We start from the raw sequence: 17,102 nt of genomic DNA on the forward strand, positions 1-17,102 counted from the left end.
TATCTTAATGACTCCTTGTTCAATTAGGACCTTTTTTGTTGCTAATCCTTTTTCAATGACGTCCTTGAAGGTGGACAAACAAGCTTTTCTCAAGTCATAACCAATGTCTTTGTTAACATTTTGGGTGAACATCTCCACCATTTGTTTTTGTGGAATTTCACAAGAGCTCTGCTGGCTAGATTTCTCCATCTTTGTAAAAATGATGAAAAAGACTCTCCATCCTCTTGCTTGGTGTTGCACAAAGTAGTAACTGATATGTCTGTCTCTATGTTGTATGAGAAATGTTGGATAAATGCCTCTGCTAAGTCACCCCATGACTTAATTCCAAGTGGAAGTTGGGAGAACCATTCCATAGCTTGATCACCTAGGCTCTGTGGGAATAATCTCATCAAATATGTCTCTTCTGAAGCTACCTCAATGCAAGATGTGAAAAACTATCTTATGTGTGCCTTAGGATCCCCTTTTCCTCTATACTTATCAAACTTAGGTGTCACAAAGTGTGTAGGAAAAGGAGGCATTGGAATGCTCTTGTCAAATGGATAAGGACATATGTCTCTCATTGTGTATGTTGGCTTCGGTGTATTTATGTCCTCCATTTTCTTTTGCAAGTCCCTGATTTGTTGTTCCAAATTATTCTTAGGTGGAGACTGACTTCTTGGACCATACCCCATGCCTGAACAAATGGGTGGGGTAGGAGCATGTTGCATATATGGATGATATTGATCATACACATGTTCATATGGAGGAAGTCTATAATGATGTTGCATATATGGACCACTTGGTATAGAGTCATGGTGAGGAATGGAATATCTGCTTTGTCCATGTATACCGTACTCTAAAGGCATGTCATGAGTTTGTTCTAGTGTGTTGCCCCCAAATTTGACGTGGGGTTTCCTTGTGTCCAAATTTTGAGCATGCCTTTGAATATCCAATTGCTTTGGTGATTGGTCCTTAGTATTATTATGTGCTTGAGTATATTTTTCTGCATAAGACTTCCATAATGGTCCGCAAAGGTGAGTATCATATGCTTGACCATGTGTGTATGGGACCTCAGGTTTTTGAAACAAAGATGATGGTAATTCAGGCACCATATGTGGTCCTCTATTGCCTCCACTATTAGGCCTCCTTTGATCCATGTTGGAGTGAGTTTGTTGCAAAGGTCTATGTTCCATTATTTGAGACATGTCAAAATCATGAGTTATCCTGGCTCCAATTTGTACCATCATTTGTAAGAAATATTGTCTATCCCTCCTCATTATTTCCTCAACCAATCGATTGAAATAGGGATCCATAATGGATTCTTCCACTTCTGTTGAATGTACGGAAATGTTGTCCATATTGTCATTGTGTGTACCATTGTTGTTTATAGTATCCATGTTCTCAACATTTGGAATGTTTCTATAAGCATCCATGTCAAGTAATGTAGATTGATCAGAATTGAAAAAGATATCATTGTCATATTCATAGGAACTCATGTTTGTGGACTCTTGAGCCTCTTTAGCTTCTCTCCTAGATTTTTGGGAACGGGTTTCAACCATGAACTAGGTATTGATCAAGATGTGTGAGACTAGATAAAAATGGAAAAGAGTATGGAAGACCAAGAGTTGAATGGAATGTAAATGAATCTGAGGTTTACTTGCAATGTCCAAAGTGTAAGACCAAGTATGTATGTAGTAGAGTAGGTGTGAATTCCGAAGAGATGATAGTTTCTCTTGATGAGGTAAGTTGACCTTGACTCTAAGTAAGACCAAATGAGACCCAAAGGTGATAGACATTGATGAGGGACCACTTAGCAAAATGTTGTTATATGTAGTGTGTTGACAAAGTATGATGAGGACAAGCAAGTGACCTTTTGACTCAAGCTTAGACAAATGTGAATGTAATGTAAGGTGTAAAGCAATGATGGACTTTGTGAGACCCAAAGATAGGTTGAATGCTAGATGAAAACCTGAAGAGATAGCTTAGGAAGCTCAAGAATTCTGAAACTGATTGCTCTTGTTTGTTGGACTGTAATTTTTTCTAATTTGTGAAGTTGTTTGTTGTGATCAAATCTAAATTTTTGACTATTTTTTCATGACAAGAGGACACAGTGTTGATGAAGACTCAATGTTTGCAAGTGTTTAGACTCAAAAATGACTCAAATAAAAGTGTGTTGTTTGATGTAAAATTGTTTTGCATACACTTGAAGACACAAACGACACAATGTTTTCTTGTTTGGTCTTGAATGTTTGATTGTTCAAAATAAGACAAGCACAATTCTTATGGTTGGCTAGGACAATAGTTGTTGATCCCACATGGAGTTTCCCCCGAGGCTACGCTATTCAAAGCAGATACTTAGATGCTTGACCCCACTGGCTCCACCCTCGGCACTCACTTCTTGGGGCAGCCAAGCATCAATCCCCATGAAAACTCCCTATGGTGAACTTTGTATCTCTACTAAGAACTATATGTGTGTGGGCCGCTACCAGAGGTCCGACCTCCTGCCCCAACAACTAGAAGGATTTTGGCTTCTAAAACAAAAAGGTGCTAGTAAAGGCATCTGCTCATGTGGCCACACATGTAGCACTTTCAGCTCTATAAATACAGAAGGCTCCCAGCCGGTAGGGTTATGCCCTACAACTGATCAAATAAATTTGATCAAATGGGTTTATGGGGAGACATAGTGTCGGTATGAACTAATCAGCACATGTTATCCATAGTTTTCACCATGAATACAATTATTTATAGTGGTTTGGAAGAAGATGGTTTTTCTTTTGCTACCACTTGGGTCATTCTCTCCTCACTAGTAGTCCTAATGACCACACGGGGAGACAGGCCCTCTAAAGATTAAACAAAAGAGCCTATTGCTCAAGACACAAAAGACAATGGTTCAATTTTAGTGCACCAATTGAAGTGTTTGCTAATCTATGAAAACAAGGCACACAATAAAAATAAAAAATGCTTGCCAAGGTCCTGCAACAAAGGTCTATTAGTAGTTTGGATTGTTTGAAATAATCACCCCTTCCTGCAAGCACACAAATTAGGTAAATTTTAAATCCAAAAGACTTTGTCAAATAGGGGCCTTCAACAATGCATTTTGTTGACCAATTCAAAGATCTGATTCATCATAAAAAAAGACCACTTGTAAAATTTTAAGAGATTCCCAAAAATGTAAGAAAATCCAAAAAATTTGCTAATTTGCTCCAAAACTTAATTTTTTATGAAAAATCACAAAAAATTCATATAAAATGCAAAATCGATCCAAAAATCTGAAATTTTTACTAGAGAGTCATAATGGTCTTCCAAAACTGCATAAAAAAATTTCTACAACAAATCCAAGCAGTTTGTGAGATATGAGTAAAATAGTACAAAACCCTAATTTTCAAAGATCTGATTTTTCAGGAACGATTTTGCATCAAATTTAAAATCACAAAGAACAGATCCTATGTATAATTCTGAGAGATTTTCAAAAATGTAATAAAATCTGAAACGTTCACTAATTTTCTCTCAAAATTAATTTTTTATGAAAACTCATAAAAAATTCATATAAAATGAAATTTTGATCCCAAAAATCTGAACTTTTTACTAAATCCTTTTGATGCTTTTCCTGACCTACACAAAAAAATTTATGCCAAAATTTGAAGCCGTTTGTGAGATCTGATCAAAATAAGGAAAAACCCTAATTTTTTAAGATCCAATCTTTAGGGAAATATTTTATATCAAAATTAAAATCACAAAGAATAGATCCTGGGTATAATTATGAGAGATTTCCAAAAATGTAAGAAAATCCAAAAAATTCTCTCATTTTCTCTCAAAATTAATTTTTTATGAAAAATCATAAAAAATTCATAGAAAATGAAAATATACTCCAAAAATTGTGAATTTTAGATTGTGAGCTCCTGATACTTTCTACAACCTGCAAAAACAATTTGGTGCAAAATTTTTAAGCCGTTTGTGAGATACGATCAAATCTCTCCAAGATCTTGATTTTGTGTCCAAAACCCTAGCTACACAAGGTTATTCTCCAAATTGTTTTACAAAACAGCAATATAGGGTTAGAAAAATCTACAAAAAATATAGATCTAACAAAAATCCATGTCCCACAGGGTGTGCCAAAATGTATATGGTGAAAATGGATAACAGCAATGATGAAAGACTAAATGAATTCAACCACAAAACCCTAGCCTAACAACAACAAAGATCCACCGTAACATATGAAGATTACCTAAGACAATGCAAATCAAATGAAATCACAAAGATTATACCATCACATATCCAATAGGGTTGGCATCTCCATTCTTCCTATCTCCATTGATCTTGCTTGATATATTTGCTCTCAAATTTTATGTGTGCACAAGAGCTCAACAAAGAATGGAAATGTGGTTGCAAGTAGGCTTGATTGCATATGCAAGTTCAAAAGTGTAGTCGAGGTTGAATGCATAGTGAGTTAGTCAATTGATTAGGATGCATAGATTGATTAGGGTCAATAATGAAGGAAGCGTCTCCTTATATAGAAGACACTATATGAAATGGAGGGATAAGATTGAGAGGTGTAAAAAGAGGTCGGTTATGATTAGAGGGTAGGTAGAGGAAATAAGAAAATAATGAGAGGGTAGGTAGTGTAGGATTTAAGAGATGAATGACATGTGTCATATGTGGAAAAGGCTAATGAATTAATTAAATAAATAAAGATTTATTTAATTAATAGAAGAAGTGGGATCAATTAAATAAATAAGATATTTATTTAATTTAAGAAAAGGATAATTTAAATAAACAAATGTATTTATTTAAATGAGAAATAAGGCTAGAAGAGGATAAATGAATTAATTAAATAAATAAAGATTTATTCAATTAATAGAAGAGTTAAGCTAAAATAATTAAATAAATAAAATATTTATTCAATTAGACATGACAATTTTAGGTGTCTATAGATACTATTGCAGATAGTATGTGTATACAAATGGGGTCTGGACATGTAGAAAGGCCAACCGCCTAGAACTCACTACTCAATCACAAAATAGGACTCACACTGACTACAATTGGATGGTTAAATCCAATGATAATGTACTGCTCAAAGTAGCATCTCCAATGCTGGATTCAGTACCGATTAAGCTTTGATAATCACCTTCAAACCTTCCTTGAACCTTCTCTATGGTCTTCTCATATGATCTTCAATATTCACACATACCATGTTACAATACCATAACCTTACATACCATATACCATCTCCTTATATCTCATCAATTGAGATCTTACATATATACCAAAACCTAAGACCAAATGTGTAGGTCGGCTCACTAAGAATATTACAATAAAATCACTTACAAATAAGTCAAGATGTGATGCATCATGTCGGCTCAATACATTTACAACAATATCCAATTAATAAGTTATCTCCGTAATGTGTTGTGCTGATCTAGAATAGATAATGCATACCGGTCCATAACCTAGACCAATTTGTCAGTAACAACAAATATGTCAACCCGATTAGACCAATAACCAAAATACTAAAACCAAGTATCCAAACCATGTCTTCAACATAACCAAGTGATCTCCAAATGATAACAAGTCATCCTCAATGTTGGTGAACAATATACTGGTGATTATGCATAAGTCACTGAACATGCCAGTGAACACAATATGCCGGTTCAACATAACCAAAGATCTCCAGAAGGATAAGTGTTGACATCAATGACAAAACTAATGCAACACATCCATAATACCAACAGTTCTCTCTCTTCTTCCTCTCATGAAGTCATAGTTTTACTATTGAATTGTTCATGGATGATGTCTGCTTTGCTCTTTTATGTGATCGCTTGTTTTTATGTAATAGAATTGGTCTTTGTGTCCTGATTAGTTGTTGAGACATCTGAGCTCGAGATCTCTTTAGCTAGTTATTTTTTCATCTTGTGTCTTATTCTTGTCATGTGTCTTTTTTGTGCTTTGTCTTTGTTTTGTGTGTCTTGTTCTTTTTTCTGTGTGTGCTCTTGCATATATTGGTAGGAGTTGAGACCCTAAGGTTGACATCTTTTTTCTCCTCAATATTAGTGATGTCTTATACTCCTTGTCATTTTTCTCTGCATCTCTCATCTTCATCTCTCTTTTTCTAGTTTACCAATAGTAGTGGAGTAAGCCATACTCCCATTATAGTGGGGGCTAACTGTAGTGTCATAAAATTGCAACCCCTACTATTCTAACCACATTTGGGGTCCTCACTTTGGCAATGACATCTCCTTCCTTAACTGAGACCTATTTCTGCATTTCCAACCCTTCTCTCTTCCTCCTTTATGTCTTGCATCTGCTTTACACCCTATTCGGGCCCCAAAATAGGGAAGCTAAGGGCCATGATGCCCCTATCCCCCTAGGACAGTGGCATGGTGCCCCTATCCCCACCTCCTAGGGTGGCCCTATGTTTTGTCTACCCAGTCTCCTATGCACTTCTTGTCTTTGGGGTTTGTTATTCCTCTTTGTCGGCCTTTGGTGATCGAAAATTAATCCTTGATGCATGTATAGAAGGGAATTCAATACCCTCATTCAATAAGGATGGATGACAGATGGTAAGAGATAGAGAACATAAGAAGAAGATACAAGATTTCAAGGTCATCATCAAGCATTTAAGTATTCAAGTCTTCTTCATTCATCCATTGAAGCAACATGACAACATTCATTTTCAAGCATGTGTGTGTGTTAGGCTTTTGTTATGTTACATGCCATTTCATACAACATTTGTGATTACATTCAAGAATCAAAGAAATCATCATCAACAAGTTGCAAATCTACAAGGTATACATTTCCATTGTTTACATTCAAGCATTTGCAATTACTTTCTTTCTAGGTTAATTCTTCAACTGGGGTTTGACTAAGGCAAACCCCTATCCACAACCCCCCTTTCTTCTCTTTTTTATGTGTAGGTTGTAGGTGCACAGCTGTAATTTTAGGCTTGGGCTTCATTTGCAAAGATGGAAGAACCCTTCTCATTTTATGGATTTTGTGGCGGACCATGTACATTCCCGCCATGGTCCCGATGACTTTTCTCCAAATTTGTAAAGAAGATCCAAGTCAGTTTAATTATCTCAGATCTGAAATTACAATGCGATTCCAAACTAGTAGCACCTCATTTCACTCATTTCCTCTCTCTTTTCCACATAGTCAACAAGTCAACTTTCTCATTTACAAAAGAGGGTAAATCACATTTCTACCACTTGCAATCCACTTAGAAGTCACTTCCTTGCTTATCTTAGATTTGGATCTAGTAAATTCAACCCCTCTTTTGAATGTAAAATTCTTCCCAAGTGAAAATCATCCTAGTGGCTTCCTTTCTCTCTCTTAGGTGGGGAGTCACTAGGATCCAATTTTCCACTCCACACTATCCTTTTACTAAACCAATATGAGTTACTTCCCACAAATACCAAATTATTTTTTATTTAGTAATATAATCAGTTAGGTCTATCCATCTCACACGTGATCCATGCCTTAAAAAAAATAGGATCAACTTCATATAAAACTAATCAAGAAAGAATATGCTAAGGTAGGAGATGGTGAACTCTGAGCAATTTAACCTACTTAAAGATGCTAATGTGTTCTCTAACTAAACAATGGTGGACTTCAAGTGATAAGGGTGAGCAATGACTGATGTTTGATTCAAGACCCAAGGAGAGTAACCTAAGTGCAAGTAAAGGTTTTGTTTCACCAATGATGGATATGAAATGGGTATATGATTAAATGGAATGATGTAAATATGCAAGGACTAAGAAGAGTGAAAACCTAAAAGATCAAAATTGAAGAAAGATTCCCAAAGAGGCTTGCAATGACTACTTTTTGAGTTTTCTATTTCAAAAGTATAGGTTTTGATGTCAAAACAAGGTTCTATTTTCAAAAGGACTAGTTCAATTTTAGTGATGATGTCACTTGTTTATGCAATTTCAATCAGTTTTTTCTTTGTTGTAAGTGGCTCAATGTGCCAAGAAATCACTCAAGAACAACAACACAATGTTTGAATGTATGATAGGAAGAAGGGTAGACATAATGTGTATGTTTAGTAGCCCCTCAAGGCCAATTTCTATGGCTATACATAGATGAAAAAACACTTGAAGATGGAGCCTATCTATCTAAGGTAATTTGGATGACAATGTTAATGAGATTCAACCTGCAACTTGGTATTTTTTTTCATCTTGAATGCTCAACACCTTAAGGAGTGTTTAATAATCTTGTTTTTTGTGATAGAGGATAGGTAGAAGGCCCTAGGCCTAGAGGCATAAATCAATCACCCTTTATTCAAAAAGATATAAATAGCTTATACAAACACATAGAGTTCTATCTCATCTCAAGGAAATACATATGGTTAGTATCTTAGTATAAAATCCAACTATCCCCTTGAACTGAAACCACTACACCAACTCAATCAAAAGGGTAGGTTACTAACCTAGGTATTTTGTCATAATTTTGGGTTACTAGCACCATGCAAGTATTCAAACAAACCTTACTTGGAGTATAAAAACCTTTTTAGATTGAATAGTACAAAAAATGCTAATACAAGTGGGGTTATGACTTTTGTCTCTACCCTTTTTAATATAGTGTGGACCAAAAGAAAGTACTTCTTGAGTTATTCTATAGTAACCAAAGAATTAGATTTTAGGATTGTTGTAGAAGACAAAGTCTATAGTCCTTTGAGCATAAAAGCTTGGTTACAAGTTCAAAAAGCCTTGAACATTTGCTTCCATACCAAATAAAGAGTTCATCTTATAATGGTTGATGATCTAGATAATAATAAGAGGATAAGAAAACAAGTAGATAACATAGCTGAGGAAGTTGCTGAGAAGGTTGCTATAATGCTATCTTCTCACTCCAAGGATCTCTAAACAAATTTATTTGGGTGAACCTAGCAATAGTTTTGTCACTTTGTATCTAGAGCAAAGGTGCCCGTGAATGAATAAAAAAGAGTTCTAATTATTGTTGATGGTTTTGATTTAGAGGTTGAGAGGGCAGAGGAGAAGAAGACTGAACACAAATGTGTTTAAGGATCTAGAAGATTTGCAAGGCATGATAATACTTTAGATTCGTTGTTAGAGTATAATGGGAGTGTGTCGAAAGGTGAAAATACTAGAGAAATCTAAGGTGAAGGTAAGGTTGAAGAAGAATTAAGAGGAGTAGAGTCTAAAAATACTCTGATTGCTCTGATTGATTGAAAAATAGTTTTTAAGGACCCGAAACCATTACAACATAGTTAGAAAGAAAGCTGAGAAAATAGAGTCCACATACAGAGCATCTGGTCAAAAGACCAGCGAACGGAAAAAACAGCTAAACAACAAAAAATAGCAAAGAACCCAAGGAGACACTACATAGTAATTTTCTTTAGCAGATCCTCTACCTTAGTCACCTACTCATCATAGGTCGCCTCAACTGCTTTTAGCTCCTCCAGGTCCTTATTCACTTTCTTTTCCTTCCTCTTTCCACAGGTGTGGGTTCTGGGACCTTGGGCTTCCCTTGTTCCTTCTGCATCCAAGTCAATTTCCTGGGTTTCCTTTTCATCATCAAGCTTGTTGATGAGGGTATGGGTGTTGTTGGCTGAGATTTTTAGAATGTTGAGGCTCTACTCCGCAATTTTCTTGAGGCACTCATCTATCTTGTCCACTTTGGCAACTCTGTCCGAGAGCATTTTTTCACTAGTTTCCTCCAGGGTTTTTCTATCTTGTATCTCCTTTTCAATTTTCTCAAACCGGGGATTAAAGGCATCTCTGATGTCTTCCGCTTTAGCAATTGTGTTCTTCAGATCTTTGATATAATCAGCCATAGTGTTCCCCTCTCCAATGTTAATAGTCTCCAGGATCAGGACTCTGTTGCAAAGTTTTTTGTACTCATCTGTAGTTTTCTTATTTCCATCAATAAGCCATTCTATGGTTTTCATAAAACCCTTCAAGGCCTCAGGAGGTGGACTAGGAGAAGGAGTCACTTTTCCAGGGGTTATTTGTTCATCTTTAGAGATATGGAGGGTAGAAATAGTGTCGGCGGCCCTAAGAGTCTCCTCCATAGTCTCCATATCCAGGCTTTGTTCAGCTTCTAGGGTCCTTATTTGCTTGTCCTCTTCCAGTTCCTTGCCGATCTCCTCTGGTTCTTCGCCAGTCTCCTCTATTTTCTTTTGCTTCTTCTTGGGCTGGGCTTGGTTCTTACTTTTTTCCTTCAGCACCCCCTTAGGGTTCTTCTTCTCCTCAGGGAAATCAAAGTACTCTTCTTCTGAAGAAATACTAATCAAGGGTTTTCTTTGGGTTTTTTTGCTCTTAGAAGAAGAGGGTCTTGATTTCCTCTTCTTACTACTCTCATACTCAGAGTCATCAAAGCTTTCCTCATTATCAGTCGAGGAATCATTGTCTGATTCCTCCTCCTCCGAGAAATCAGAATCAGACAAATCTTCTTCTGAATCCACAGAGAGCTGCATTCAGTTGATTTTATTGGCCTTTAAATGGTCATGAATGAGGACCATAAGTCCCTGGTGCATTGCAGTATCACCCCGAGGATTTTCTTTATAGGATTTTAGGGAGGCATTCATAGAATAGAGCAAGAATTAAGGGAAATTCACCTTATCATTATGCCTAAAATGATTTAAGAGGACAAAATGATACCCATATACTTTCATAAACCTACCATCTAGAGTTATATACCTCATTAAAACAAAGAGAATTTCCTGCCAGGGTTTTGCAAAAGCCCTAGGCGGGTAATAGGTTTTACTCAACTTTACCAGTCTTTTCTTCTCTTTCTCTGTGACTAGGTACCTTTCAATGGCTTCCCTACTAACCTTCCTGTCTCTGTAGAAGTTGCAACCCTCCCTTTTCAGCCCCGTAGCTTGAGCTATTAAGTCTTCATCAATTTCCACCAGTTGGTCGCCCATTTTAAGCATGCCCTTCTTCTAATTTTTGCAAAAGAAGCTAGTTATCTTTCCATCATGACCATGGAGTCTCTCAATGAAGCTCAAAAGACCACCCTTCTAGAAAATTTCCCACACCTCTTCTTTCTGTTTCCACTCCTTGCAACTACTTGGCTCATATCTTCTCCTGTTTCCGCCCATGGTGTCATTTCTCACAGTCAAGTTTAGATTACAGAACTGGTGAAACAGAAAGCTTTTCAAAGTTAAAATACTCTGATTGTTCAATCTATTGTTGTTTCTAATATTTCATATAAGTTGCTGCAACTCCCTATTTCACAAGACAAATTGAACTTTAATTTTTATCCCCCAAGCAAATACTTTTACTTGGAAACTCTTTATTGTATGAAGCAAGGAAAAAGAGTTTTATTTCAAGAGATTTAGTTGTGTTGAATATCTCAGAAACTGAGAGGGGGGTGAATTAGTTGATAATCAAACCTTTTTCAATTCATTCATAGATTTCGAACAACCAATAGAATTAATGAAATAAAATATAACATGAAAGCACATACTTTGTGAAGATAATTTCTCTTGTTTTGTATATATTCATGCGTACAGATGTTGGACATATAGATATAATGTGCGTATGTGAAATATTTCACTGACTATTTTTGTGCTACTTAATGTAAGGATGGCAATGTGAGTGATGCAAAGATATTGATTAATAATTTGTAAGGTTTGATGCTCTTGATAATTTAGTAAGTACAAATATTATGCTTTATCAATGACAATGATCAACATATTGACATTCCATTGAGAATCATATGCATAGTTCAATGTCTAACACATTTTGAAGCATATATTTAGATATTGTTGTTGGCAAGAGATATTGCATAGCTTATCTGGTGTTGTCATTAATGGAAACCCAAGTCAGTACACCGATCCCCATCGTTGTATGTGATCCTACCGATAGTCAGATTCAAGATAGATTCATGTCTAGCAACTTAGATCAGAGCATCTAATAGAGTACAATATCTTGATTGGTATTTCATTTCAGTTGAATAGTTTGTGTTGTAGAGCTAAGGGAATCTTGGTAGATGTCTGGAGTACCTTATTCCATGATTTAGCCTCTAGTAATGAGTAGTGTTCAAGTTAGAAGCCCCAGTGTATCGATATTTAGTTTATCAGTGCAGGACAGTTGACTTATGTGGTTAATCCTTATGTGGATTATGTGGATCAATTTTGGTGATCATTTTTTTGGTGAAAGTGTTTATTTCGAAGGTTTTGGTAGCGTGTGGGCAATTATTTTGGTCCGCAGTAGTATTTTTTATTTTGGATTTAGCCGACAATATGTACACGTTTCATAATAAGCTAAGTGTTTAGAGCTGACATATGGATGATTTAAAATCTTATTATGAATATATATATGTGTGATGTATTTGATCATTTTAGTGTGTGTGGTGAATGCGAAAGGTGTTGGTGATCGATTGTGCACAGTTGCATGTGTGCAGATTAGAGATCTATGCTCTAGATCATAGCAAAGTAGTGGAACAGAGTAGTATAAGGCAAAGTATGAACAATTTGTGTAATGTGCTTAATTTGAACTATACTTAGGAATTCGTAGATGCTATCATTTAGATCATGTACTTAAATGATCTATTGTAATTGATTTGGGTTGTAGCGCTTCTTTGTTTGAGTAGTGATCTCTAGGCAATGTGCCTAAATGCATGTGCATTTAATTGTAAAATATTATATTTGAGTATACTCATTTGTGGGTCTCATTTCCACTGCATTTTTTTTGTTGACCAGGTTTTCCACATATAAATCTTTGTGTTATGGTACTGTGGTGGATTGCTTTGTGTTATTGCATATTTATTGTGGTTCAATGTATTAAATGGTTGAATGAATAGATTAATAAAGCAAAAATTTACAAAACATTGATTCATCCCCTCCCTCTCAGTGTTCCTTGATTCCAACAATTGGTATCAGAGCCTAGTTCATCAAAAAAATTATAAAAACTTGAGGAGGATCCGTGAAGGTGGTGCAATGGATTATGGTGGTCTTCAACATCAACTTATTGTTGCACATGATTATCTTAATTAGTCCAAAGTTAAAGTCCGAGAATTGAAAGGTGATCATTTTTGTGGACCTCGTCTGATAGAGTGGGCAAAGCTGCATAGGGTTTACATTGTTCTATGGATCATGGGTGCCTATGTTGTCCTTTTATCTTTGTGGGGATCTGCAGTTACGTTGGGTCTCTTTTCCTCATTTTTGTCTAAGAGATTATTGTTGGGCTTGGTTAGGGTTTGGATCTCCTTCCTCCGTTTGTCCTTCTTGGCCAGTTCTATTGATGTGAAAAACACTTCTATAGAGGTGGAGATTGGCTAGTTAGATGAAGCTAGTTGGAGTCCCATTGGGGCTTTTGATGCCGAGGTCAGTGAGGTTTTCAGACCCTTCTTAAAACCTAGTTTTTCAGAAAAATGGTACAGTACTGTTATCTCACTTTTGGTGTTGTTTTGGCTAATTTATGCTTATTTTTCTTAGAGGGAGGTCTATCTCTTTCTAGTCCCTATTGAGGTCGGTCCTTATCTTATTGAGATGGAGAGGTCCAGTACTGGATGGATGCTCACTTTTAGGAGGTTTGTTAGGGCTGCAGGTTGTGGGAGCCTTGTAAAACCCATATGCATACTGGATGCTAGTAGTTTTAAAGGGCCCATCTTGGCTAGGTGTTGTCTTTGTTTTTGGTTAAGGGAAATTTTTTCTTTCAATGACCTGAGGTCTTTGTTGTAGGTTAATGGAGCCTCAAAAAACTCTTCTCTGCTGGTTTTGGGGGGCAGTTTAAATCCCAATCCAAAGGGTAGGGGAGCCTTTTAAAACCCTATGTGTCCAGGTTGTGAATGTGTACCTATTTTTTGTAACCCAATGTCTTTGATGGTGATGGGTGTTTGGAAGCACCCATGGTATCAGTCAAAGGTTAAGGGATCCTCAGTAAAACCCTTGTGCATCTATTAGAGGCTAGTCTTTTCAGCCTTGATTGTGGTTGGGCTACTAGTTTTCTTATGATTACTCTTTTTGCCAATGTTGTATTGTGAGTTCCAGATCTTGGTATAATATGAGGGTTTTGGGTCCATTCAAAACTTCTGGGGTTTCATGTCCCCTCAAAACCTATTGTTTGGGGTTTCGAGTCCCCTCAAAACCTGTTTTTCCCTTAATAAAAAATAATATAGTTATTAATTCACCCCAATACATAATGATTGAGGAAGATGTCTTAGGATATAGATTGGAGTTTTGGGACCATGCATTTATTGTCAAGATGTTCTCATTTTTCAATAGATCACATATACTAAGATTGGAGTTATTGGAAGGGATAGTTTGGGGGATGTTTTATTCTTCTTCTCATTATATAAAATCTATCAAGCTTACAATGTTATGGAAGATGTTGCTATTCTTAGTGCTCTAAAAAGTGGGTGTGCCCTTGGTCATAGAAAAATCATCTATGAATCTAACTCACATGTAGTAGTTGATACATTGAATAAGTGGTAGTAGGATGGAGTGAATTAGCAGTTGGCCTTTGTGTCCACTTATATCTCTAGTCTTTGTCATTATTTTGACTCTATCATATTTTGTGACATTGCTCGAGAGTTGAACAAGGTGGTAGATTGCTTGGTGAAATGGGCTTCTGAGTAGATGAGAACATGTAGTGTTGAGGAATGGGGAAATTTATCCAATGGGCATTCTTTAATGTTAGAAGTTCTAGTCATGGAGGACAAGAGAGGTTATTTCGATAGTTCTAGAGAAATTTGATTAGTTGGGTGTATTTTTTTTTTATCTTTTCACCTCTTCGTGGTTGTGTTGAGCTTAATTGTCCTATACCAGGGTCCCTTGATTAATAAATATTTAACCCTCAACAAAAAAAATAAAAGCTTGATACAACTTATCAATTATATTTCAAGAATTCTTTTCATATAGTTATTTGAAATATATCCACATATATTGATTTTTTTGTTGAAAATCTAAAAATATTTAAGATTAAATGATACAATATTTATTAACAATAAATTTTTGCAAGACAAGTAAATGCAAATATTATAATTAACAACACATGAAGATCTTTGGATGCTTTTAAAGAAGCATCTTTGAAATCTCATGTAGTTTGGAAACTTAGAATAGAAGAACTCATATCAAAGAGAAATATGGTATTTGTACAAATAAACTCTGAGTTCTTTCTATGAAATAATTTTTACTCTACATAGGAAATATCAAGATTGTAGTCTTCTAATCTACAAATCAATACTCTACAAACAATGTTTCTAACACCAACATTTAACATTTATTATATTATTATAATATAGTTATATTTTTCATAGTTTTTGGTGGACACATTTTGAACATTGTTTATTAATAGGTCTTATTATGTTCTCCTTTCTTGATGAGAAAGCCAACAACAAACTCCATTTCTTTGGAGAGATATTATTCTACAAGAACATAATTTTTTTTACAATTCTAAGGAACAATTCTTCTGTCAATCTCTTGCATCCCAAATGAGCTTCTACAATATTTTCTAAAACTTCTTTATAATTGTTGACTACAAGTCTTCCAAACATAATCTATTCACCTCTTTTAAAATCTGTCATAGAATATGGATGAATTCCTCTCACACTTTTTACAAACTCTAAGCAAATGATCCCTCTCTCTTCACAATGCTTTCCATTTCTCTTGAATTTGGACCAAAATAAGGTATGTTAAATGATTCCCATTTCTCTCTTTCAATAATGCCCTGCCAATAATAAAAATTACATTTTGTGTCATTATAAATAATATACAATATAACTTAAAAATTTGCTATTTTTTATAAATTTGTGATTACAAACTCTAAAGTTAAACATCACGCATATTTACAGTCCAAAGGTAATGCTATGTTGCTCTCTTGAAAAACATACACTTGTTTCTTTTAACTGGAAAGGTTGGTAGCATTTATGCTAAGCCCTAAAATGATAACAACTTGAGTTTGGGATTTGACGTTGTCAACAAAACCAAAAAAAAACTAGAAAATCCCTAAATGAAAACTTATATTGCGGTGTGCGAAAAACATGAATTATAGATAGAAACAAACAAACCAAAAACAAAACGAGATAGAGATACCACCTCATTAACTAGCTCCTCAAATGCACAGTCCACGTTATGCGCAAGATAGCCCAAAATGCCTTGCTCCTCCTTCATGTGGGTTCCTGCATTACGACCTGGCAGATATATAAGCATGCATCCCCCATCAACGATCTCCTCTGCCCGTGCCTTTAGAAACGCTGTGAAGTCTATATCAAACTGGTGTAGATACGCAGCTCCCACTGACTCCTCACAATCACCTGAAACGTAAACATGAAGAGAGTTTCCTTGTTGAATACTCTCTGGCACCTGCATTTGCGTCTTATCATGAGACAACTACATCATACTCATATATGCACAAGTTATGGTTTATTAGTCACCCGTGAAAGCCAATGTAAACTAAGAGAAGAGTGACAGAAATGCAGGCTTTTCCGTGGGAGTAGACGTCTGAAATGTGATCCACACACAGCCGCTGCAATATAAGACCTTCCAGCTAATGGATTGTTATCACCATCGTTATCAACATCAGCATAGTCTGGTCTGTGGGGAGGCAACATTCAAAACAGTGAATTGAAATCATTAGAAGGAAGGTCGATGAAATATACCTCAAATTCTGGCATCTCATGTTCCTCAAACGAGCGTTTCACAGCACTGACAATGGTGACTACCACCACAAGAGTACTGTTCCCAAAACCACACACGAAATCTGCTATCCTAAATATTCCCCCCACATTAGACTTCAATCTCATATTCTCACAAATGGCGCGCTCTAGAATTGGTTTCATAGCTTGAATCGCATTTAACTGCACAAGGAAATTCGCCAAATCTAGTTCTACCATAATTCTTCACAATAAAAAGCATAGAGCTTTAAAAGGAATGCATGTTCTGTACCTGACTTGAAGACGCTTTGGCATACCTAGAATCTCCATCTCCAGCCTTCATGCCAAGCACATTCTCCAGGGCCAGTTTAGTGTAGTACTTTGGAATAACATTTTGTTGTTGCTTTGCAAATTAGTGTAGTACTTTTTGTTTAGTAGATATAATCTGCTTGCTATATCATGGCTAAATATTGGTCTAAATATACAGTTAGTGAATAGGCAAATCGTACAAATTAGAAAATCGTGTTAGTAAACTCCTATTATACTATAAAAAATCTAGTTGTCAT

The 17,102-nt window shown here is 35.8% G+C and overlaps 1 protein-coding gene across 1 annotated transcript; it reads right to left on the bottom strand.

Moving 5' to 3' along the window:
• Positions 1-15,506: 15,506 nt before the first annotated feature.
• LOC131072283 (loganic acid O-methyltransferase-like) lies at positions 15,507-16,879 on the bottom strand. The gene is made up of 4 exons (XM_058008423.2): positions 16,829-16,879; positions 16,543-16,740; positions 15,977-16,273; positions 15,507-15,611 (listed from the first exon to the last, which is right to left on the bottom strand). Exons 1-4 carry the CDS (start codon positions 16,877-16,879, stop codon positions 15,507-15,509), a joined length of 651 nt encoding a protein of 216 aa, XP_057864406.2.
• Between the last annotated feature and the right edge of the window lie 223 nt (positions 16,880-17,102).

Source organism: Cryptomeria japonica, chromosome 5, assembly GCF_030272615.1.
Source record: "Cryptomeria japonica chromosome 5, Sugi_1.0, whole genome shotgun sequence".
NCBI classification, from domain to species: domain Eukaryota; kingdom Viridiplantae; phylum Streptophyta; class Pinopsida; order Cupressales; family Cupressaceae; genus Cryptomeria; species Cryptomeria japonica.